This window comes from Erythrolamprus reginae, chromosome 1 (assembly GCF_031021105.1).
Source record: "Erythrolamprus reginae isolate rEryReg1 chromosome 1, rEryReg1.hap1, whole genome shotgun sequence".
Classification (NCBI taxonomy): domain Eukaryota; kingdom Metazoa; phylum Chordata; class Lepidosauria; order Squamata; family Dipsadidae; genus Erythrolamprus; species Erythrolamprus reginae.
This window is the reverse complement of record NC_091950.1, coordinates 48,965,697-48,990,345: the sequence shown is the minus strand read 5'-3', so window position 1 is coordinate 48,990,345 and position 24,649 is coordinate 48,965,697. Positions and strand designations below refer to the sequence as shown.

At 40.4% G+C, this 24,649-nt stretch overlaps 1 protein-coding gene across 5 annotated transcripts in view; it reads left to right on the top strand.

Moving 5' to 3' along the window:
* The window catches only part of AMN (amnion associated transmembrane protein), a 142,714-nt gene extending 118,296 nt beyond the window's left edge, over positions 1-24,418 (top strand). For 4 of the 5 annotated variants that reach the window (XM_070733414.1, XM_070733398.1, XM_070733389.1 and 1 more), the window contains 2 exons: positions 13,895-14,007; positions 24,163-24,418. In XM_070733414.1, the coding sequence (XP_070589515.1) occupies positions 13,895-14,007; positions 24,163-24,176 (127 nt within the window). In that variant the 3' untranslated portion in view covers positions 24,177-24,418. The remainder of the gene's footprint in view (positions 1-13,894; positions 14,008-24,162) is intronic. The other variant, XM_070733404.1, reaches the window with a different exon arrangement.
* The last annotated feature ends 231 nt before the right edge of the window (positions 24,419-24,649 follow it).

Here is a 24,649-nt window from a genome sequence, read left to right as displayed (position 1 = left end):
TATCTGGGATGGAGATACTGAATAAAGTTGAGTATCATTGATGTACTGATGATGCCTCATCCCATAACATCAGACCTCTCACCTTGCAACTTCATGTAGGTGTTGCAAAAGAATAGAGAGAATACCGATCTCTGTGGCACATCACAAACTCTCCAAGATTTTCCTAGGTTTATCATCTTCTAATGCAGAATTCCTTACAAGGGTTGCCTGGAATTCTCCAGTTACATCCAAGTAATGTTTCTCAAATTTACTTAATATGATATCATCCACCTTAAAAAAGATGACACAAGATGGCTGGTCCATGAAAGTCTTTAATGATACTACTTCACCTCTATTCTAGCATTCCTTGAAGATTCAGAAATATAGCCTGTTCCCTCACATACATTTATTATAGTTTGATTATGGGTCATCAAGGGGCTATCGACTTTTAGCAACCACATACTGTAGAGAGATTTTCTTCATGACAATCTGTCCTTAACTTCATGTTTCAGGTTTTCCAGTGGTGACTTTATAACTGAGTCCAGCCATCATTTCTTCTCTTTCCTTATACCTTTCCCAATATTAGAGACTTATCCAAAGAGCTAGGTCTTTGCAGGATATTAGGTAGGATAATTTGAGTCTGTCTATTTATGTTTCAAGTGAGGATTTTAGGTAATATGTTTAATGATTCATTGGTTTGTTTTCTTGGCTGTCCATGATATTCACCGAAGTTCAAAAACATCAACAATCTTCCTTTTTCTGCTTCTTAAACGTTCAGTTTTTACTTATGTAGAATGTTACAAGCATTCTGTGGCTTGAATAATTATGTTCACATGCTGTAGGTGCATAGCATTTGAATGTTTTTCCAGGACCTTCATAGCTACTGTACCAAGTGCTAGTCTGCAGTGTATTTCTTGAATGCTAGTTCCTTTACTATTGCAGCTCTGGCAATGTAGCATGATAGCAATTTAGATCTGTACAGATAGCTGTTTTAACATTAGAAGGCTTACTACAGAGATCTCGGTGATAAGTGAATTGGTATGAATCTCCTGGTTCAGGTCACTCTTGTATTTGAAGTAGGCAGGTGAAGCATTAATAGGTCTTTTCCCAAGGAACCCTACTGGTCAGCTAAGTACCAGCCAGAACTTGAAACCTAGTCTCCTGCATCAAAAGCAGTGCTCTAACCACAGTCCCCCCCCCTTTTAAAATGATCTATTCTATGTCCTTTTTGAAAAAACAAATCCTGAAATAGTACTGTCTACTTTTTTCAAACTGCTCTAGTTTCTTTGTTATGGTAACTGACCAAGATTTTATACTACTGTATTTGTGTTAACATTTATCAGTCCTCAAAACATGGATTAATTATAGAAATAAATAGACTGATTCAACCCACAAAGCACTATAAATAAAAATAGTACAATCTTACAGCATTTAAATACTTTTAAACAAATTGATTCTATTGTAATACAACATTGTATGTTTATAAGATCCTAAAATTAGAAGAGTGTTTTCCTGCTTCAGCAATAGCAGCAGAAAGACCATCCACAACTCTTCTAAAGAAATCAAGATTCTGGTCTGACAGTAAAAGGAAAATGAAATCATACTCAGAACAGACGTAGCTTCTTTTGTAGGTGGAGTTATCAGGGCAGGGTCTAAATTGATGAAGAAGGGACTAAAGGACCGGACTGGTTTGGGCGAATTGGTAGTGATCCACTGGTGACATCACTATCATGTCACCAACCTGGTTCAGTTGGTGCTGGTCCCTGGGTGCAACCATCTTTAAATATCATGAAGAGCAAGACATTCAGGTGGACTAAGAAGAAAGTTTTGCATTGTGTTGGATAACTAATAGTGAACAGGTAATTTGCTAATGTTAATGGTTTTCTATTTATATGCTGCCAGTATTTTTAAATATATTTTTATTTATAAAGATATTACAATAACTATAAAAAGTACAATAAATACATACAATATACACACATATTTATAAGGGTTAAGACTAGAAAAGCAAATCATAAAAGAATTTTAATAATTCTTTAATATTCCTCCCATATTAATCTGACATAAAACAATTACAGTCCCCATGGATAGTGTAAGATATAAACCCAGATCATATACTTGCAAAGGCTTTAACTGTAGGTTGACTAAAGAACAGTTGAGGAATGTAAATCAATTTCTCAGCTATAGCAATGTGCCAAACATTCTGGTACCAGCGCTTCAACGTCCTAATTTTATCTTTCCAGTGTTTAGCTATGGACATTCTAGCTGAAAGATTCCATCAGGATCAGAGATGGGTTCCTCCTGGCCCGGACTGGTTTGGGCGAATTGGTAGTGACCCACTGGTGACATCACAATCATGTCACTGACCTGGTTCAGTTGGTGCTGGTCCCTGGGCGCAACCATCTTTAAAAAAATAATAATCACAAATTATTTTTTCTTCTGAGCATGCACAGAAGCTGAGTTTCCAGCACTGTGCATGTGGTCACCATCTTGTTTTTGGCTTTTAATATTTTGTTTTGGCCACTGCGCATGCACCCACACAACATGAGTGGAAGCAAACCAGCACCAAGGTAAGTAGGAACCCACCTCTAATCAGGATCATCCCAATTAATAAATGGAGTACTGAATGTTGTGGTTAGCTCTGGCCCAGCTCCTGCCCCAAGGACTGTGGATGTGGGGGAGACATCCACATGCTGCAGGCCTGTTTTGCCCCCAGTGGAATCTGATGATGAAGGCTCCTCTGACCAAGAAGACATGAGTGACAGGGAGGAGGAGAGTGTGGCAGACAGCTCAGAAGGAGATCAATTATCTAGCTCCTCCTTGGATTCAGAACAAGAGTTAATGATACAGCCACACATGCGGAGAGCGATGCATAGGCAACAACAACTGAGAGATTATTATCAAAGAAAATGAGGCCACCTGTGGTTGGGTGGAGCTGTGGTAATTAGTGAGGCTGCTATAAATAGCAGCCTGTGGGTTTGGCCATTGTGGAGGATTATCTGATCATTGTGTTTCGTGACTGCTTTACTGACTTTGACTTTTTGTGTGCTGATTTTTCCCTGCTTTGAAACTAAACCAGAGCAAAGTGTGTTTCACTTTGTGAAAGAAGAAGGACTGTGAATTCCCTCACAGCTGCAAGCTAAGTATCACAGAACTGATAAGGGACTTGTACAAATTACTAGTTTGGTTGGAGACGAGTGCTCTTTGCTATACCAAAAGAGGGCTTGGTTTAAGTGAATTTTCATTATAAAGAACATTGTTTTGAATTTTCAAATGTGTGTGTGTCTGAAATTTGTACCTGTGAATTTTTGGGAGGATTCTACCAGAGAGCCTGACAGAACCACTGAATATGAAATACAGTAAGGTAATCAGAATGGAAATCTGAACTGGGTGTTTTATATAACATTTGAGACAGGGATTTGGCTTTAAAGAGTTTTATGATATTAGGTTGGGTCAGCCTGCTCTTCAATGTGGTCATGCCATGAGTCAGCCAATTAGTTCAACAATATAAATGTTTTTTGGCTGATGGCACTCTCATCCCAGGATAAAAATTATAAAGAATAATCTAAGTATGGGTTCCTTGGGCAAGTAGCCCAAAAGGAAGATTGCTGTTACAAGTGTACACTGATCGTAGGGATTCTGGAAACTAAACTTGAGTGGAATCATTTGGGATCCTAGGAAAGATGGACTGGAAATCTCAGCTAAAAAATCTTTTTAACATATTTGGCTTAATATTGATGCAAAAATACAATATCACATGTTTAGAAGAAATGTTTTGGACTTTTGGAAATTTTTTGAAGAAAGCTCAAGAAAATAAACCTAGAAACAAAATTTAGACGTTGATCAAGAGTTGTTTTAGAGGTCTGTCAGTTTAAACTAAAACCTTGGAATTGACTGGTAACATAGGCAGCATTAGAGAAAAAGAAAAATAGATTCGAAGTCATTTTGGGATTTAAAACAGCACAAAGAATGGCTTTGAGATGATAATGAGAATGGACCAATTCTCAGTCCTCTCTAACTAGGCGACTTTCAGGTAAGCTGGGGTGTTAGCTTTTATAGTTCCTAATCAAAAGATTTCCTGGCTAGAGACAAACAATACCAGAACATCTGGAGGTAAAAGGCTCAGGAGAACAGAATAAAGAAATCTACTGGAATGAAGGAAAACCTCAATGAACCCCTTCAGACAACATGAGTTTAATAATAATTATTATTTGTATGCCGCCCCTCTCCGAAGACTCAGAGTTTAAATAGCATACCCACAGTATTAATATAGAAGACATACAGAAGAAGTTATACTATTATGCCCTCATCACCTCGAGGCTCGACTACTGTAATGCTCTCTACATGGGGCTACCTTTGAAAAGTGTTCAGAAACTTCAGATCGTGCAGAATGCAGCTGCGAGAGCAATCATGGGCTTTCCTAAATATGCCCATGTTATACCAACACTCCTCAGTCTGCATTGGTTGCCAATCAGTTTCCGGTCACAATTCAAAGTGTTGGTTATGACCTATAAAGCCCTTCATGGCATCGGACCAGAATATCTCTGGGACCGCCTTCTGCCGCACAAATCCCAGCGCCCAGTTAGGTCCCACAGAGTTGGCCTTCACTGGGTCCCATTGACAAAACAATGTCGATTGGCAGGACCCAGGGGAAAAGCCTTCTCTGTGGCGGCCCGGGCCCTCTGGAATGAGCTCCCCCCAGAGATCAGAATTGCCCCCCTCCTCGCCTTTTGTAAACTCCTTAAAACTCACCTCTGTCATCAGGCATGGGGGAACTGAGATATCCTTTCCCCCTAGGCCTATACAATTTATACATGGTATGTTTGTGTGTGTGCTTGTTTGGTTTTTAATAAGGGTTTTTTAGTTATTTTAAATATTAGATTTGTTATATGCTGTTTTTATTATTGTTGTTAGCCACCCCGAGTCTACAAAGAGGGGCGGCATACAAATCCGATAAATGAATGAATGAATGAATGAATGAATAAAATAAAATAAATAAGCATCATATACCATAAGCATCTTGCTGCTATATAAATTGACATTTCTATTTATTTGGTTGGCTTTTGTTTGATTTTAAAATGAAAATTATAATTTATAAATTCAGTACATTAATTTTTTATAAACAAAACCTTTCCCTCCCCAAAATAGAGCTCCCAGCAGCTGTTAGTAACAAGAAAACTGAGATCAAAAGGGAGAACCTTCATATTCAGCTGGCTCAGCAGTCAAAGCAGCTCATACGCCAAAGGGCCTGTCTGAATAAAAATATCTTTGTTTGCTGGTACGAGGAGAACTGAGATGGATAGAACTGCCAGATCCATCAGTCAACATTTTGACCAATTCATCCCTCTCAGAAGGAGGAAAGCTTTAGGACTGAATGATTCTTTTCCTCCCAGCTCAGCTTAGGATCATACTGTACATTTTAAAGGATACTGGATATGACATTTATTCCTTGGGAACACTTATGTTCAGTCTAATTCAGTGTTTCGCAATCACAAGCAGGAGACCTCACCTACAAAAAGATATTGATAAAATTGAACGGGTCCAAAGTCGGGCTACAAGAATGGTGGAAGGTCTTAAGCATAAAACCTATCAGGAAAGACTTAATGGATTCAATCTGTATAGTCTGGAGGACAGAAGGGAAAGGGGAACATGATTGAAACATTTAAATATGTTAAAGGGTTAAATAAGGTCCAGGAGAGAAGTTTTTTTAGAACATTGATTAGACTTATACTCACATAACATAACATAGATACATATAAACATACATACAAACAGAGCAAAAAAGAAAAAAGGAATGAGAGGGGAAAAATTGGGAAAAGAGAAAGAAAAAAAAGAGAGAAAATTCAACTTCAAAATCTCTTGTTTTTACAGTAAACTGTTTGTTTGTTTGTTTGTTTGCTTGCTTGCTTGCTTGCTTGCTTGCCTGCTCATTTATTTATTTATTTATTTATTTATTTATTTATTTATTTATTTATTTATTTATTTATTCAATACACAAATACATAGGAAGAAAATAGACATGTGGTAATATATATAAGGGTAAAAGTGAACTTAGAGGAGAGGATATATGAAAGGAAGAGAATATATATGATAGATGAAAGAGAGGAAAGACAATTGGACAGGGGAAGAAAGGCACTCCAGTGCACTTATGTACGCCCCTTACTGGCCTCTTAGGAACCTGGAGAGGTCAATCGTGGAGAGTCTAACGGAGAAGTGTTGGGGGTTAGGGGTTGACACAATTGAGTCTGGTAATGAGTTCCACGCTTCGATAACTCGATTGTTGAAATCATATTTTTTTATGGTCAAGTTTGGAGCGGTTCGTATTAAGTTTGAATCTGTTGCGTGCTCTTGTGTTATTGCGGTTGAAGCTGAAGTAGTCATTGACCGGTAGGACATTGCAGCATATGATCTTGTGGGCAATATATACTGTATATATACTATACTGTTGTCATATTTCATACAATTAAACTGTATTTCCTTTACAGTTTTTTACTTTCACTATATTTCCTTATTAATATCAGTATTTCAATATATACATTTTATATATTTATATCATTTTATATCAACATGCAAACATTAAGATATTGTCATTGTCTTTGTCAGGAAAGAAGTGTTTTTAATAGGAAAGTGAACACAAGAACAAGGGGTCACAATCTGAGGTTAGTTGGGGGGGAAATCAGAAGCAATGTGAGAAAATATTATTTTACAGAAAGAGTAGTAGATGCTTAGAACAAACTTCCAGCAGCCGTGGTTGGTAGATCCACAGTAACTGAATTTAAACATGCCTGGGATAAACATATATCCATCTTAATATACAGGAAATAGTATAAAGGCAGACTAGATGGACCATGAGGTCTTTTTCTGCCGTCAATCTTCTGTTTCTATGTTTCTAAATCCGTGGACGTCAACTTCCAGAATTCCCCAGCTGGGATGCAAGTTGAAGAATTCTGGGTGTGGGTCCACATATTGTAATGCTGCCAAGAAATACTGGGCTCAACCAGTGGAGGAAAAATAACACCTTCTCGGTGTTGATCAGGAGCAATGTTCCATGTATAAATATTGTAAGCTCTGACACTGTGCCATCCAGGAGCGGGTTCCTCTTACCTTCTCCTACTGGTGCGCATCGCAACATTTTGCGTGCACACCCTGGCTACGCTCATGTGCACGCATGATTTTGTGTGATTTTGCTTCTGCGCCTGTGCAGAGGGATGATTTTACCTCTGTGCATGCTCAGAGAGCTGGAAAATTGCAAAAAAATTTTTTTTAAAGATGGTGGCCCGCATGGAACGCCAAAAAAGCACTGGAGCCATCGCACCAAAATTTATTTATTTATTTATTTATTTATTTATTTATTTATTTATTTATTTATTTATTTATTTATTTATTTATTTATTTATTTATTTATTTATTTATTTATTTATTTATTTATTTATTTATTTATTTATTTATTTATTTATTTATTTATTATAAACATATATCCATCCTAAGATAAAATACAGAAAATAGTATAATGGCAGACTAGATGGACCATGGGGTCTTTTTCTGAAGTCAGACTTCTAAGTTTCTATGTTTCTATGTTTCTATTTATTTATTTATTAATTATGCCGCCCTTCTCCTTAGACTCAGGGTGGCTTACAACATGCTAGCAATAGCACTTTTTAACAGAGCCAGCATATTGCCCCCACAATCCGGGTCCTCATTTTACCCACCTCGGAAGAATGGAAGGCTGAGTCAACCTTGAGCCGGTGATGAGATTTGAACCGCTGACTTTCAGATCTACAGTCAGTTTCAGTGGATTGCAGTACAGCACTCTACCTGCTGCGCCACCCCAGCTCTTGCATCATTGGCGGGCCAATCTCTGAGCAGCGCACCGCACCGGGAGGAACCCATCCTTTGGGAATATGATTCTTCTTCCCAGCAGTCTACCAAATGTCTGGCTTCCCAGCTCATGCCAGGACAAAATAGAAGCTTACAAGGAAAAATCCATAGTGCCACTACACATGGAATAAGAGCTAGCGCCTCTAACGTCTTTGGTATAATGTGAGAAGTTATAACATCTGCACTGAAATTCCATGGCTTGGCAAACCATTATTTTCATGGGGGTGCACGTTTTGGAGATCCAAGTGAGCATTGGCCTGGTTGCCTAGGCAACAGAGATGTTCCTTCTCCTCATCCCCATCCCCCCATTGGCAGCCACACTGAGAAAAACAACAATAGCTTCCATGAAGGGTAGAAATCGGAGGGAGAGGGAGCTATTTGTGATGCTTTTTTTAAAACCCCCAAGACTGCCCAGATCAAATTGCAGGAAAATATGGTTCAGCATAATAGCAGATATATTTTTAAAAAGCCAATGTGGTCTAATACTCTTGTTTTATTTAATCATATGAAAATTTGTCTCGTGCCTTTCTAATGCCTATGCAGCGCTCGAGATGGCCAACAGCATTTATATCAGTACAAAATTAAAATAACTTAGACCAAATGATTTTAGCCATCACCTAAAAACAAAGGCCAATAAAACACTGAAAAGAATAGAAACATAGAAACATAGAAGATTGACGGCAGAAAAAGACCTCATGGTCCCTCTAATCTGCCCTTATACTATTCCCTGTATTTTATCTTAGGATGGATATATGTTTATCCCAGGCGTATTTAAATTCAGTTACTATGGATTTACCAACCACATCTGCTGGAAGTTTGTTCCAAGCATCTACTAATCTTTCAGTAAAATAATATCTTCTCATGTTGCTTCTGATCTTTCCTCCAACTGACCTCAAATTGTTCCCCCTTGTTCTTGCATTCACTTTCCTATTAAAAACATTTTTCTCCTGAACCTTAGCTAACCCTTTAACATATTTAAATGTTTTGATCATGTCCTCCCTTTCCCTTCTGTCCTCCAGACTATACAGAATAAGTAACAAGAGTGGGCAGGGAAAATAGATAACAAGTTCAAGTCAAACTGCTCCTGGGGAAAAATGCCTTTCTAAAGAGGAAGCTTTGAGCAAATAATCTGGATGCCCGTAAGCAATATTATGATTCTGGAGATGAGCCTCCTTGGAATACTTTCCATAGCTCAGAAGAAAAAAGTTAAATTCTGCAAAATATGCATGGCCATGATTTGTAGCTCCCTTTGGTACCAGAAGGACATGTCAAAATGTCACTTGCTTCTTCCTTCATATATTAAGAAATAGACCAGCAAGACATGGAGAATTAAACATATGCAGGAGTGGTTTCCTCCCAGTTTGGACTGGTTCACCCGAACTGGTAACAACCCGCTGGTGATGTCATGAGGATGTCACCGAACTGGATCAGTCATTTTTAATTTTTTTCCCCTTCTGAGCATGCTCAGAATCCAAGTTCTGGCACTGTGCATGCAGTTGCCAGAGGTTTTTCAGCTTTTTTTTTTTTGCCACGTGGTGCTGGAGGAAGTAAATCAGCAGTGAGGCAAGTTAGAACCCATCCTTGCTTCCAGGTCCCCCTGTACTCCTTTTGGTTCTAAGGGGGCTGTAGGGAGCTTGCTAGGTCCAAAATAGGACATGGGTGTGTGGGGCACCGCCCCTCCCCTTTTGGCTTCCAGGAGGCTGTAGGGAGCTTGCTAGGCCCAAAAGGGATGCATGGGAGGTGGTGGACTTCAAGTAAGAATGAAACCTTCACCGTTTGGGGATCCCCATGTGCATGGAGTTTGAGTTGAGAGCTTAATTGTAAGTGGCTGCTAAGCTAATCAACAGTGGAGCTCTAAGAATGTTAGATGATCAATGGGCATGTTCTCCATTTCAAAATGTCCAGTTTTTCTTCCTGATACCAAAGACCTTCTGGGGTTCTTCACAGGAAGGGAGGGTGGGAGGAAAAAAGGGAGAGAGAGAGGGAGAGAGAGAGAGATTGAGAAAGAAAGAAAAAAGGAGGGAAGGGGGAGGGAGAGAAGAAAGAAAAAGAGATAAAGAGAAAGAAAAAGGAAGGAAGGAAGAAAGATAAAGAAATAAAAAGAAAGGAAGGAAGGAAGAGGAAGGAAGGAAGGAAGGAAGGAAGGAAGGAAGGAAGGAAGGAAGGAAGGAAGGAAGGACCACAAACCTTGCTTCTAGATCTGGCTTTAGAAGACACTTTGAAACAGCACAGCAATTTAGGACTGGAAGATACTGTATCTCAGAGATCATCTAGTCCACCCCGTGCTGCAGCAGGAAACCTTATATTGTCTGGATTATTGTGGTGCCTCTAGCAGAGAGGAAAATTTCCAAAAAGGAGAAGGAGTTTACTAGGACAAAGCTGCCATGCAGAGGAAGGCAGAGATAGTACTTGACTTATGACCACAATTGAGCCCAAGAGCATTATTAAGTTCACCACATTTTACTCAACCCATGACATTTCCTGGCTCTAACAGTGATGTGTAAGTTAGGGAAGAACATCTGAAGGCATGTGTAATGTTCTAAAGCACATAAGTTTTGATTAAATGTGTGGCAGAGTGTGGACTCTGGATGTGTTTTTCCAAATTCAGTAAGTGAGATTGAATGTGTAGTTTTAGAAGATAGCCCTCTCTCTCTCTCTCTCTCTCTCTCTCTCTCTCTCTCTCTCTCTCTCTCTCTCTCTCTCTCTCCCTCCCCCTCTCTCTGTGTGTATACAAATGCAGTATATATAGTAGATAATGTATCTTTTTGTGTGCCTGTGTGTAATATGTATGTACACATATAGCATATACAGTATACATATGATTAAATAGTTTATTTTAGATGTTCGGTAAATAGACAGGGAAATTGTATCTTATTGAGGCCTCTTTACATGAGTGACAAGTTGTCCCTGCCTACCCAGTCACATGACCACCCAGTCACATGATCACCCAGCAACCCCTCCCCCAGTCACATGCCCACTGTCACATGATCATCAAGCTATGCCCACAAAATAAGCCACACCCACAAAATAAGCCATGCCCATAGAGTGATATAAAAATTTTGGAACCTACTGTTGGATATATATAGGAATTTCAAGAGAGCAGCGCTTCTGAGAGCTAAATTTAAGAATCTCATTTGAAATGGAACCTGTTACAAACATATGATTTTGATTACATCTGTTTCATGTGGTGCCTGTTATAAGTATGAGGGCTGTGCTAATCCATACAAGAGGCTTTGAAATATGCAGGAGAAAGCTCCTTTTTTTTAATGCAGAGACAGCCAGGAGCAGCCTCCTGAACAGCCACACAAATTTATAATGAGGGTTTAAAGATGGGATCAAATTTATTCTGCACCTTGCAGGGTGACTGAGGTCATCTTAAAAGGAATAACAGCATTTTTATGCAGCTGTAGGGAATAAAAGAAGTCCAGCTTCTTATATCACCATCAAACTTGGTTTTCTCAGAATTTCTGCCCAGGGCCTCTCCCTGCCCCCTCCCAGGTGAGGAGGTTAGCAATCAAAGAGACAACCTCCTTAATTACAGGGCCACATTAGTGAACTATTTTGTGCGGCCCTTGTGAATCTTCATTTGCTCAGGTGTTTAATGACTGACATTTTTGATGGTGATTATGATGGGGGGCAGAGGAGGAGGAGAAAGTGGAGGAAATAATTTAGTCACAGACCAAAGTAAACAAAAAACAACAACATTCAAATACCTGAGATTTTAAAAGAGCTTATTCGCACTATGAGTTACATGTATTATACCTATAACGTCTTCTCACTTTCTTGCTTTATGATCCTGGTTATTTAATAATAAACACCCCATTGCCTGTTGAGATCAGGGCTGATAATTTGTGATTAGAAGAATGATTAACTCTGCCATCTAAGAATGATGGATAGGACTCATGTGTGTTCTGCATAGGAGATATTGAATTTTCTGGTCAATAACATCGAGGGCAAAGTGTCTATGTATTCCCTTCTGGGTGAGGGTGCAAGGATATAATAAAAGTATTTGGGATTGGTAAAAAATTGATATTGTACATGAGTTCCTTCTGGGGTATTAAACGGCTTTGTCCATCAAGGTTAAAAATATGCTCTGCTTAATCTTGCTTCAAGCTTTGTCACTTTTTCTGTTCCCTTACTTGTTTGATTTCTTGTAAAAATTATTAGTATAAATAAACAAACAAACAAATCTACAATGTTTCTATTGACTGCTTCATAGACAGCCATTATAATTGTTACTCAAGGACAGCCTTGAGTAAAGAACAATATGAGCCGAGGTGGCACAGTGGGTAGAGTGCAGTACTGCAGGTCACTAAAGCTGACTGCTAGATCTACAAGTCAGCGGTTCAAATCTCACCACCGGCTCAAGGTTGACTCAGCCTGCCATCCTTCTGAGGTGGGTAAAATGAGGACCCAGATTGTGGGGGCAATATGCTGGCTCTGTTAAAAAGGTGCTATTGCTAACATGTTGTAAGCCACCCTGAGTCTAAAGAGAAGGGCAGCATAAAAAATCGAAGAAATAAATAAAACCGAAGAAATAAATATGTAACCATCATTCAGTCCCAGTTCCAAAGGTATCAAGAAATTGATACTGATAGGCCTACATATTCTACCCCATTGAAGATGGCAGGCTAAATAAATTTGTTTGTTAATTTAGGCAGTATATTATATGGCCACTCAAGGAAAATTGAATGGCTAAGTTAGAATTAAAAACACAAAACAAAATAACCAAACAGCATAAATTTCACAGAAACACACTGCCATTCAAGACAACCAAGGCCATATCACAGCATGTTCTCATTCCAAAACTGTTTCCGAGAGGGGCTCCTCCAATAGCCTAGCCAAGTGATTGGAGGAAAAAAACAGGTTTTGAAAGCCAACTTTATCTGTTCCAAAAGACGTGCTGTGTGTGATCAAAAAAAGGTACACCTACAGGGTCCCATAGCAGTTTCATAGCAGTTTCATTCCCTGTTTCATAGCAGCTACCAAAAACATGCCATTTCCCAAGGGATGAAGCAGTCAAATCAAAGAGAGGCTATTTTGCAATACGTTATGGTCATAAGGAATACTATCAAATCAGCTACTGTATGTCACCGTTCCACCTTAGCAGCCTACCTCTGTCTAAAGCACTCCTGGACAATGGCAATCTAGGAACCTGCAGCAAAACAAATAGAAAAATAGAAACGTAGAAGATTGATGGCAGAAAAAGACCTCATGGTCCATCTAGTCTGCCCTTATACTATTTCCTGTCTTTTATCTTAGGATGGATCTATATTTATCCCAGGCATATTTAAATTCAGTTACTGTGGATTTACCAATCACGTCTGCTGGAAGTTTGTTCCAAGCATCTACTATTCTTTCAGTAAAATAGTATCTTGTAAAGCAGACTCTCGATGTCTATACACCACATAAATTATGAAGTTTCTTATGAAGTTTATACTCGACAAAAAAAATCACACCAGCACCACTATCATATCTTCTCTTAATTTTTCTTCTCCTCTATTGTTTCATTTGTAATGTCCCTTGCCAATAACTTTAAAAGGGGTGGCCAGAAACAGATACCGAATGCCAGTTTCAGCCTGACTAGTACAAAATAAAGAGAAAAAAAATGTCAATTTCACTGTGTCTTGAAAACCTATTACTAGTCTTTTCCTTTCCCCTAAATGGGTGTATTTGAGAATTCATTCCATATCTTTATATAGTGGAATATATGTTTTTATTAATCCAGCCTAAACTGCAGCTCTGGCATAAATTTAGATCACAGTGACATCAATTCTTGTGCAGCGTAAATGTCCTGAAAATACCAAAGTCTACTTCAGGAGCTTATTTTACTTTTCTTGTACATTATTATGTTAGCTCACACATCTGCTACAAAGACTGCCGATATGACTTCTCTTTTTGGCCAGTTTTCACTGATAGTACACAGATTTTAAATTCTTTGCTAATAATTTGCTAAATTCAGCAGGCTTAAGTGAGTCTTCTTAAGAAATTAAATGCAATTGTCTTTGTTAACATTCTGCCATTTCTATTTTCACAGATCTCTTTCCTCTCTGAATCTTTCCTCTTTGTGGAAACGAAAAGGGGATGAAGAAGATTTCAGAACAATTGTAGAAGGGTTTGATAATCCCATGTTTGACACACAAACCAAGGGTAAGGGCTCAATTTTCTGTATATTTATGTATGTAGGAACAATGCGCTTCCATCAATGTGGCAGGGACTTCCAGAACTCAAAACAACAACAACAAAAACCCACTATCCCACCTGCATTATCCTGATGTATTTGCACTGTCAAAGCTAAATTTATTATTTATTTATTTATTTATTATTTGGATTTGTATGCCGCCCCTCTCCGAAGACTCGGGGCGGCTCACAACAAATAGTACAAATCATAAATAATCCACTCAATTAAAATATAAATGTGGGTGATCAACATTTTTTCCAATTTTATTTTACTCAGACAGTTTTCTCAATGGTAGAAAAAAACATATACAGTGTACAAGTGCAAAGCTGGAATACATTCCCAATCGATCTACGCCAGTCCATCCAATATATCTTGATAAGCATCATATTTCAAAGTAACAAAAGTCTCAGAGGTGTATCTGTAGGAATAGGATAAGGGCATCTAATATGAAACCTCTTCTTGGAATAGTGTGACAAAATTACCTCGTTCTTCCTGGGTTCCTCCCTCCCAGAATTCCTATCTACCATCTTTCTTTCTTTCTGTCTGTCATCCTCCTTCCCTCCCTCTTTCTTTCCTTTTTTCTTTTCTTCTTCCCTCACTTCCCTCCCCTCCCTCCTTTCTTTTTCTGTCTGTCTTCCTGCCTGCCATCTTTCTTTCTTTCTTTTTTTCTTTCTTTTTCTGTCTTCCTTCCTTTCTCTTTCTTTCTTTCTTTCCTTTTTCTTTCCTTCTTTTCTCCCTTGCCTTCCTCTTCCTTCCTTCCAACCATCTTTTTTACTGCCTGCCTGCCTGCCTGCCTGCCTTTCTTTTTGTTTCTTTCCTTTTCCTTTCCTTCTTCCCTCCTCCCTTATTTTTTCTGCCTCCCTTCCTACCATCTTTTTTTCTGTCTGTCTTTCTTCTTTCCTAAGAGCCCCCACCCTGGTCCTCCCCACCTGACCTGTCACCCCCCCCCAACCTGCGTCCCACTGCGAGATGGGCATTTTACTGGAGATAAACAGCTCAGTGTACCTGTCTCTTTAGGGAAAAAAAGATTGCAAAATACAGAAATTCTTCTTGCAAGGATGAGCAATTAACAACTTCTTGCAGTGAGTAGGGTTTCTGTATTTTGTAATCTTTTTTCCCCTAAAGATGCCAGCCGACAGACACAGTTTGGGGGTGACAGGTCGGGTGTAAGGAAGGAAGGCAGATAGACAGAAAGAAAGATGGTAGGAAGGAAGGAAGGCAGAAGGAAGACGGAAGGCATTTGGGGAAAATGTTCTTGTGTCTTGGTGTGCAGTGCTCTATAGCATTGTTTTGAGGGTAGGAGTTGCAACAATTTATGTCCAGGATGTGAAGGGTCAGTAAATATTTTCACAGCTCTTTTTGACTCATGCAGTATATAGGTCTTCAATGGAAGGCAGGTGGGCAGGAATTGTTTTTTCTGCAGTTATGATTATAGTCTGAAGTCTGTGTCTATCTTATTGGGTTGCAGAACCGAATCAGATAGTTATAGAGGTGCAGATGGCAGACTCAATAATTCCTCTGTAGAAGTCTATCACCAGCTCCTTGGGCAGTTTGAACTTCCTGAGTTGACACCGAAAGAACATTCTCTGTTGTGCCTTTTTGATGGCATTTTTGATGTTAGGTGATCATTTTAGGTCTTGAGATATGATAGAACCTAGAAATGTGAAGGTCGATACTGTGTTGTCTAGTATTGCAAGAGGTGGTAGAATGGGAGGGTTCCTCCTAAAGTCTATTTATTATTATTTCTATGCTTTTGAGCGCGTTCAGTTTCAGATTGCTCCAGTCGCACACAAGGCTAGTTGTTCAACCTTCCATCTCTATGCAGTTTCATCGTTGTCTCGAATAAGACCAATCACTGTTGCATTATCTGCAAATTTCAATAGTTTAATAAATGGATCGTTCAAGATGCAGTCAGGGAAGGGACCGGCCCAGAACAGGGGCTAATGCTGCTCCAGTAGTGGAAATGGAGCTGCCCATGCAGCTCCATTATCACTGGGCACACACGCACTGTGCAAACGCAACTGGCACAATTACGGTAAAAATGACTGGTTTTTTGCTTCCACACATGTGCGGAAGCAAAGAAATTGGCAATTTTTGCCCAAATCTCGCTGCCAGAAGGACGTCCACGTGAGATTTTGGCTGCTGCACATCTGCGCCATGGCCCACCTTCTTGATGCCCCTGCGGGAAATCGGGCAAGCACGCTCCACACAAGGTAAGGGCTGGGCAGGCTGCTCACAGCACGGCGGATAGCAGCGTGGTGGAGCGGGCAGCAGGTGGGCCAATTGCGGTGGAGCTGCCCCTCATGGCGTGGCAGAGCAAGCGGCAGCTGTCACCTTATTTTGGCCATTTTCTGGGCCTTTTTGCTTATGCACATGCGTGGAAGCCCCCCCCCCCCCCAAATCTCTCTCTCGTATCCTCGCGCAGGGTTCATGCATGCGCAGAAACAGAATTCAGCACAGGATGCACATGTGCCACTGCACATGCTCTCCATGCTCCCTGCCCATTCTGGTAACGCCGTGCACCTGGATGTAGTCATTGATATATAGTGAGAAGAGATGTAGTGAGAATACACAGCCTGGGGGTCGGGATGTCTGTGTTAATTATACAGGTATCTGCTGTGATTTTGCCTAGTTTCACCTGCTGCTTCCTGTCTGTTAGGAATTTATTTGAGAGAAATCCTGGAAAAATGATGAATCTCCAGAAAAAGGAAAAATAAGGATCCATTCTCCAGTCTGTCTGTTCTACAATATAAAAAGATTGAGTTGTACGCAACTTGAAACAAGGTGTTAAATAATGGAGGTCAAGTTACTGTATATATTTCTCTAGAACAAGTCTTCCAAAACTAATCTTATCTCATGCTTTGATCAGGTAACTTCCTTGGTAGATTGTGAAATGCTGTGAGCATAATATATCTTGATTTCAACAAAGCATTTGACAAAGGACAACCATGACGTTCCAGTTAGCAAGTTAGGGGGGTGGATGGCATGATAATTATATAAACACATACTTGGGTCAAAACTGCTCAAAGTATATTTATCAACATTAAACTAGAAGACGATCTTAAATGGACTGTCACAACATTTGGCTCTGAGCTCTGCATGTTAATATATACAATATTAATGGCTTCTATGTGGAGGGAATGCTTTACAAATTTGCAAATGACACAAGATTGGGCAGGTTAGTTAATACCGTAGAAGATGGAAATGCAATTCAAACGTAGCATGATGTAGCTGGGAAAAAGGCTAAGTAGTATCAATATCACACGAAATAATTATTCCACTTTAATTCCAAGCAGTACATCTTAAGAAGGATTCAGACCAACTGACACAAGTGCAAAGAAGAAAGAGACGTCAGGAAACTATAAATTAAGCTGTCTGCAAAGATTCAAGGACATTGTTAGGCTTCAGTGGTGGGCTGCACCCAGAACGGGGCCACATGGCAGAGTGGTAGCAAAAATTGCAATGTTCATGCAGCTGCGCATTCCCGACACATGCACGTGTGCCCCCATGCACCATTCAGCTGCTGTGCATGCGCTGCAAGCAAAATATTGTGCGAGAATGATCTTGAGCATGAGATTTTGCCTATTTTCATAGAAACATAGAAACATAGAAGACTGACGGCAGAAAAAGACCTCATTGTCCATCTAGTCTGCCCTTATACTATTTCCTGTATTTCATCTTACAATGGATATATGTTTATCAGAGGCATGTTTAAATTCAGTTACTGTGGATTTATCAACCACGTCTGCTGGAAGTTTGTTCCAAGGATCTACTACTCTTTCAGTGAAATAATATTTTCTCACGTTGCTTTTGATCTTTCCCCCAACTAACCTCAAATTGTGTCCCCTTGTTCTTGTGTTCACTTTCCTATTAAAAACACTTCCCTCCTGAATCTTATTTAACCCTTTAACATATTTAAATGTTTCGATCATGTCCCCCCTTTTCCTTCTGTCCTCCAGACTATACAGATTGAGTTCATTAAGTCTTTCCTGATACGTTTTATGCTTAAGACCTTTTCTGTGAGTTTTTTGCTTCTGCACATGCGCGAGCATCCTCATGTGAGATTTTGCATGTGGCACATGCGCAGAAGGGGAATCTTATGCCGACACACATTTGTGCGCCAGATGTGCACACACCCTCATTGGTCTCAGAGAGCGCACCAGTAAGTCTGAAGACAAGCAGCCCTTCACTGCATATCACTGTTGTGCCCGCCAGCGGCCTCTGAAGCTGGTAGCTGATTCAGACAGCGAAGAGGCTGATGTTGTGATTTGCCAGAGGCTTGTGCAGCTGGTACCAGAGTCGGACAGTGAAGAGGCTGGAGTGGACTCGGTGCAACAGGCAGAGATTTAGCCAAGACCTTCAGAACCTCCAGAGGCTGCTATAAATGAAGATGAAGAAGAGGATATCAGAGCTGCATTTGCAGAAACTAGCCATCCCAAGCAGCAAACCAGCCCAACCAGCTAACCAACCTAACCAGCCAGCCACAGACCAGTAGATATGGAGTTGAAATCTTCAATGAAACACAGTAGCAGTAGGAAGTCTTGGAAAATATATTTACTTATTATTTACACTATCTATACTATCTATACTATACTATAGTATATACTATACTATACTATCTATACTATACATACATCGCATTAGTATCTCACTACAACTATCTCAGTTACAATAACTCACAGGAACCAACAGATCAATACAGCAGTTTCAGAGCACACTTCACACAGATCAGGATCAGATATCAGAGAGAGAGAGCAAGAGAGAAAGAGCAGAGAGCTCTTGCATAGTTAAATACTTTTCACATAATTGCTAGGTTGCTGCACACTCAACTGCCTCAGAATGACAGCATTCTCAACATAGGCCTTCCTTCTGCATTAAGATATTACCTCAGGATTTTTAATTCCTGAAAGAGGAGGAGCCTGTTATCAGTGTGCATGCACGCAGAGCTGCCAAAAGGCAGGAATGGCTCTTGAGGACAAGGACTACTCGAGAGTAAGGCTTGGGTTAATTAGCCACTCCCATAGCCTATTTAAGTGGTGAAATGGAGGAAGGAATTTGCAGGAAGCAACTAAATTCATTCCAAATTCTGGTCCTTGAAATTCAAGCTTCTGTGCCTGGTCCCATTTGAACTCCACAAAGTTGTCTGCAAATTCCTCCTGGCCGTTTTGCCAAACAGCCAGGGTCATTGGCTATTATCTTGAGGACTCTTTGTCTGGCTTAAGTTATTTTGTTTGAAACTATTGAAACTATTAAGGAGCTTAATTAACAGCTGTTGCTCAGAAAAGACTGCTTTATAATTTATTGGACTTTAGAATGACTGCTAAACAAGCCCATTATTATCTGTTATTATTAAACAAGGTTTGTATGGACACTGTGTTGTGTTGGGATTTGTTATCAGGAAGCCAGGTCAGAACAATCACTGATGTGTTTGAATAAGGCAAAACAGTCACCTTATTGGAATTTTTAAATCTGGATTCCTGCACTGACTAGGTGGTTGGACTTGATAACCTACCGGTAAGTCTGTGAGGGCAAACCTATGGCAGAGGTGGCATGCAGAGCCATATCTGAGGGCACATGAGGCATTGCCCTATGTTAATTCCAGTGTGCATGTGCACACTGGCCACTGGTTTTTGGCTTTCTGGAGGGCGGGGGGGAATTTTTGCCTTCTTTAGGCTTCAGGAAAGCCTCTGGAGCCTGTGAATGTCAAAAAACAGGCCCAATGGGCTAGGGGTGTGTTCCGGTTTTTTTCATTGCCAGTTCGCTCAGTTACACACCATGTGTGTGGTTTGGCAGGCAGGCGGTGCTTAAATCACAACTTCTGCACATACGCAGAAGTAAAACACAAGATGGACCATGTAGCAGAATGGTCTAATAACTAGCAACTTCAAATCTCAACTAGTAAATGCTGTGTCTTACACACTGCTAAAAAGAATCAGAATACTAAATATATACTTAAAGGAAATGAACTTGTAGACATCCCTCACTATGTCAAAGACCTTGGGGTCCTCATATCCAATGACCTAACACCTAGGGCCCACTGTAACAACATTACCAAAAAAGCATTAAGAGTTGTCAATCTAATCTTACATAGCTTCTTCTCTGGTAACATTAAACTGCTAACCAGAGCTTACAAAACATTTGTCAGACCAATTCTAGAATACAGCTCACCTGTAGGGAACCCGCATTGCATATCAGACATGAATACGATTGAGTGTCCAGAAATATTTCACAAGAAGAGTCCTTCACTCCACCTCCCGTAACAAAATACCTTACTCCACCAGACTTGAAATACTGAAATTAGACAATTTACAACTACGTTGCCTCTGAACTGATCTAACCATAATCCACAAAATCATAAACAAAAATGTATTTCCTGTTAATGACTACTTCAACGTCAGCTGCAACAACACACAAGAATGTAATAGATTCAAACGAAATTTAAACTGCTCCAAACTAGAGTGCAGAAAGTACGACTTCAGCAACAGAGTAATCAATGCCTGGAATTCACTATTATTATTTATTATTTATTCTTTGTCCAATATACAATACATATGAGAGAGAATATACATTAGGAATATATATATAAAGATAGGAAGTAAAAAGAAGGGAAGTGGATAGGAAGAGAATATATATAGAGGAGAGAATATATAAGATAAAAGAGGTAAGAAAAGAGAATTGGACAGGGGACGATAGGCACATCAGTGCACTTATATACGCCCCTTACTGGCCTCTGAGGAATCGGGAGAGGTCAATCGTGGAGAGTTTAATGGAGAAGTGTAGGGGATTGGGGGTTGACACTATTGAGTCCGGTAATGAGTTCCACGCTTCGACAACTCGATTGTTAAAGTCGTATTTTTTGCAGTCAAGTTTGGAGCGATTGATATTAAGTTTGAATCTATTGTGTGCTCTTGTGTTGTTGCTGTTGAAGCTGAAGTAGTCGTTGGCCGGAAGGACGTTGCAGCGTATGATCTTGTGGGCAATACTTAGATCGTGTTTTAGACGCCTTAGTTCTAGGCTTTCAAGGCCCAGGATGGTTAGTCTATTTTCGTAGGGTATTCTGTTTCGAGTGGAGGAGTGGAGGGCTCTTCTGGTGAAGTATCTTTGGACGTTTTCGAGAGTGTTGATGTCTGAGATGCGGTGTGGGTTCCAGGCAGATGAGCTGTATTCGAGAATGGGTCTGGCATAGGTTTTGTAGGCTCTTGTGAGTAGTGTGAGATTGCCGGAGCAAAAGCTGCGTAGGATCAGGTTAACAACTCTGGAGGCTTTTTTGGTGATATTGTTGCAGTGGGCTTTAGCACTTAGGTCATTTGAAATGAGTATTCCGAGGTCTTTTACTGAGTGTTGGTTGGTAGTGAGGATTTGTTTATTCAGTTCATATATGTGGTTTGGATTCTTTTTGCCGATGTGGAGGGTAGAGCATTTGTTGGTTGATATTTGAAGTTGCCAGGTGTTGGACCAATCTGAAATGAAGTCAAGGTCTTTTTGAAGAGTGAGTGTGTTGTCGGTGGTGTTGAACAGTTTCACATCGTCGGCAAAAAGTACACTACCTGACTCTGTTGTTTCTTCCCCAAACCCCAAAATCTTCAACCTTAGGTTGTCTACAGTTGACCTCTCCCCTTTTCTAAGAGGTCTGTAAGGGACATGCATAAGTGCACCATTGTGCCTACCGTCCCTGTCCTACTGTCCTATTGTTTTGTTTTATCCTTACTTTCGATGTTATGTTTATATAAACTACTATTCTATACTTGATTGACAAATAAATAAATAAAATAAAATAAAATAAAATGGAGTGGAGTGGGAGTTGGAGGGAAGTTACCTATTATCCTATTGTATTCCTAATCTGGTTCAAATCTTCAAACTAAAAAAAAGCCACCTTTAAAAATATAATATCTCAGCATATTTGATTGTCTGTCGCCTTGATAAGAGTACACTTCTGTAAAAATAAATTTATAAATTTCACCCAAACAACTTTGCCTCTAATATTATACATTTATCAATGATAAACTTCAAGTTTTGTGAATGCAGAAATGACATCATGTGCACAGCAAATGAACAGCCTAAGTGTTACAGGTAGTCCTTAAATTATGACCATAATTGAGTCTGGCATTCAGCTGTAAGTCATAATGCAGTCACCTGTGTGACCAGACCTGACTTTATGACCTTTTTCATTGTAGTCATTAAGGCAGAGGTCCCCAACCTTTTTTGCACCAGGGACCGGCTTTCAGCTAGACCAGTTTTCCATGGCCCGGTGGGGGGGGGGGAGCTAGCTGTCAGCGGCGCCGTAAAAGGGGCGATCAAGAGAGGAATGGGTGAATGAATGGACGGAGGGTGGGAAGGAAGGAAGGAAAAAGGGAAGGTACAGGAACAGAAGAAGGGTGCAAAGAAGCAAAGAAAGGTGTGAAAGGGGAGAGTAAGAGAGGAAGGAGTGAAAGAAGGGAATGAGGGAGGAAAGAAGGGAGGAAGGAAAAGGAAAGCAAGAAATGGAGGGAGGAAAGGAAGGGAGGAAAGGAAGGAAGGAAGGAAGGAAGAAGGAAAGAGGGAAGGGACAGGAACAGAGGAAGGAAGCAAGGAAACTTATGAAAGGGGAGAGTAAGAGAGGAAGGACTGGAGGGAGGGAGGGAAGAAGGTAGGAAGGAGAAAGAAAAGAAATAGAGGAAGGAAAGGTAAAAGAGAGAAAGAAAAAGAGCAAGAAAGAAAGAAAGAAAGAGAAAGAAAGAAAGAAAGGCAACTTCAAAGAAAGGCTCACTGAGCATCTCTCACTCTCTCTCTCTCTTTCTATCCCTCTTTCTTTCTTTCTCTTCCTTTCTCTCTCTCCTCTTCCTTTATCTCCTCTTTCTCTCCCCCCTCTCTCCCCCTTTCCCTCTCTCTTTCTCTCTCCCTCTCTTGCTATCTCTCCCCCCTTTCCCTCTCTTTCTCCCTCTCTTTCTCTCTCTCCCCCCTCTCTCTTTCTCTCTCTCCCCCTCTTTCTCTCTCTTCTTCTCACTTTCTCTCTCTTGTTTTCTTTCTGTCTCTTTTGCTTTCTCTCTCTCTCACTCTTTCTCTCTTGTTTTGTTTCTCACGCTCTTTCTCTCTCTTGTTCTCTCTCTCTTGCTATCTCTTTCTCTCCCCCCCTTTCTCTCACTCTCTCTTTCTCACTTTCTCTCTATCTTGCTGTCTGTTGCTTTCACTCACTCTCGTTCTCTCTCCGTTCTTCTCAGCGGTGACGCGCGCACGCCCTGCCCGCCTCACATTTGCCGAGAGGACTTTCGCCCCGGGCTCTCAGCAAGGGGGTTTGCATGAGAGGCGAAGGCTTTTCTTATTTTGAATACGTATTCCGAGTGGGCTAGCAGGGAGATAGGGAGCGTGCGCAAAACCGCCCGTGCGCCCCCGACATTGAATATCACCTTCCGCCGGCCCCGCCTCTCATGCAGCCCCCTTGCTGAGAGCCCGGGGCGAAAGTCCTCTCGGCAAATGTGAGGCGGGCAGGGCGTGCGTTCCGGGTGCGGGAGGAGCTGCGGTGAAAGGCAGGAGGTGGCAGAGGAGCAGAGGGGGCAAATCGGGCGGGCGGTGGGCAGCGCGGAAAGGCCGAGGGGGCCCTGGTGCCGCGGACCGGCTGAAAACCCCCAACGGCCCGGTTCCGGTCCGCGGACCGGCGGTTGGAGACCCCTGCATTAAGGTATATAGTGATGGTTAATGGAATATAGCATGGTTAAGCAAATGCAATAGTTGTTAAGTAGACATGGTGGTTATTAAGTGAACCATCTGTTCACTATGTGGCAATTTTTGTTGGAAACCAGAAGTAAATGTTGGTTTCTAGTAAAATTGAAAATTGCAATCTCATTACTAGGGGCTCTGCATGCGGTCATAAATGCAGGCCGGTCAGGTGACTGCGGGGATATGTGATATCAGAACTTTGAAGCCAGGTCATAAGTAACATTTTAGGATCCTTTGTAAGCTCAAATGGTCACTAAATGGCTTGTTGTAAGTCAAGTACTATCTTTACTTTGTCAACTACTGGACTTATAAAGTATGAATTCATTATACTTTACAAGAGTTCTTTTCTGTTCAAAGAAAGCATTTAGGTTCCCAAATTAGTTTTCAGGAATTGCCTTAACATGTGGATTTTTTCTTTTTTCTTCTTCTAGGTTTTAGCCAATAGATATTCTGTGGAGGAAACTGAAGAGGAGATGGCAAACTGAAACAGCAGAGTTTATTACATTAACCCTTTATATGATGAAATAGAACTTACTGTTTAAGTCAGGCGTTGCTAGAAGTCAAAAGACTTGGTCACTGATTATTCTTAAATACAGATTTCATTTGTGAAGTTGTGTGCATTATACCAAGATCAAAGTGATGTGGCCTGAATTAAATTGTGGGTAATAAACTAATGAATGGAGCTCATTATAAGGAAATTTATTTCTAATAATCTCTAGTTGCATTCCTTCACTTGGTGTTCTCCATGTCCTGTGAATTTGCAACCCTTTTCAAGCAACATTTTCCAACAAGACTGAAAAATTGGGTGGGGGGGATGGTGGTTTACAGAAATATTCATCAGATTTCTACAACAAATCTCTGGCATAATTAAGCAGAGCTATAGCACATTGAATATCATTCCCAGTTCTTCCATGGAAA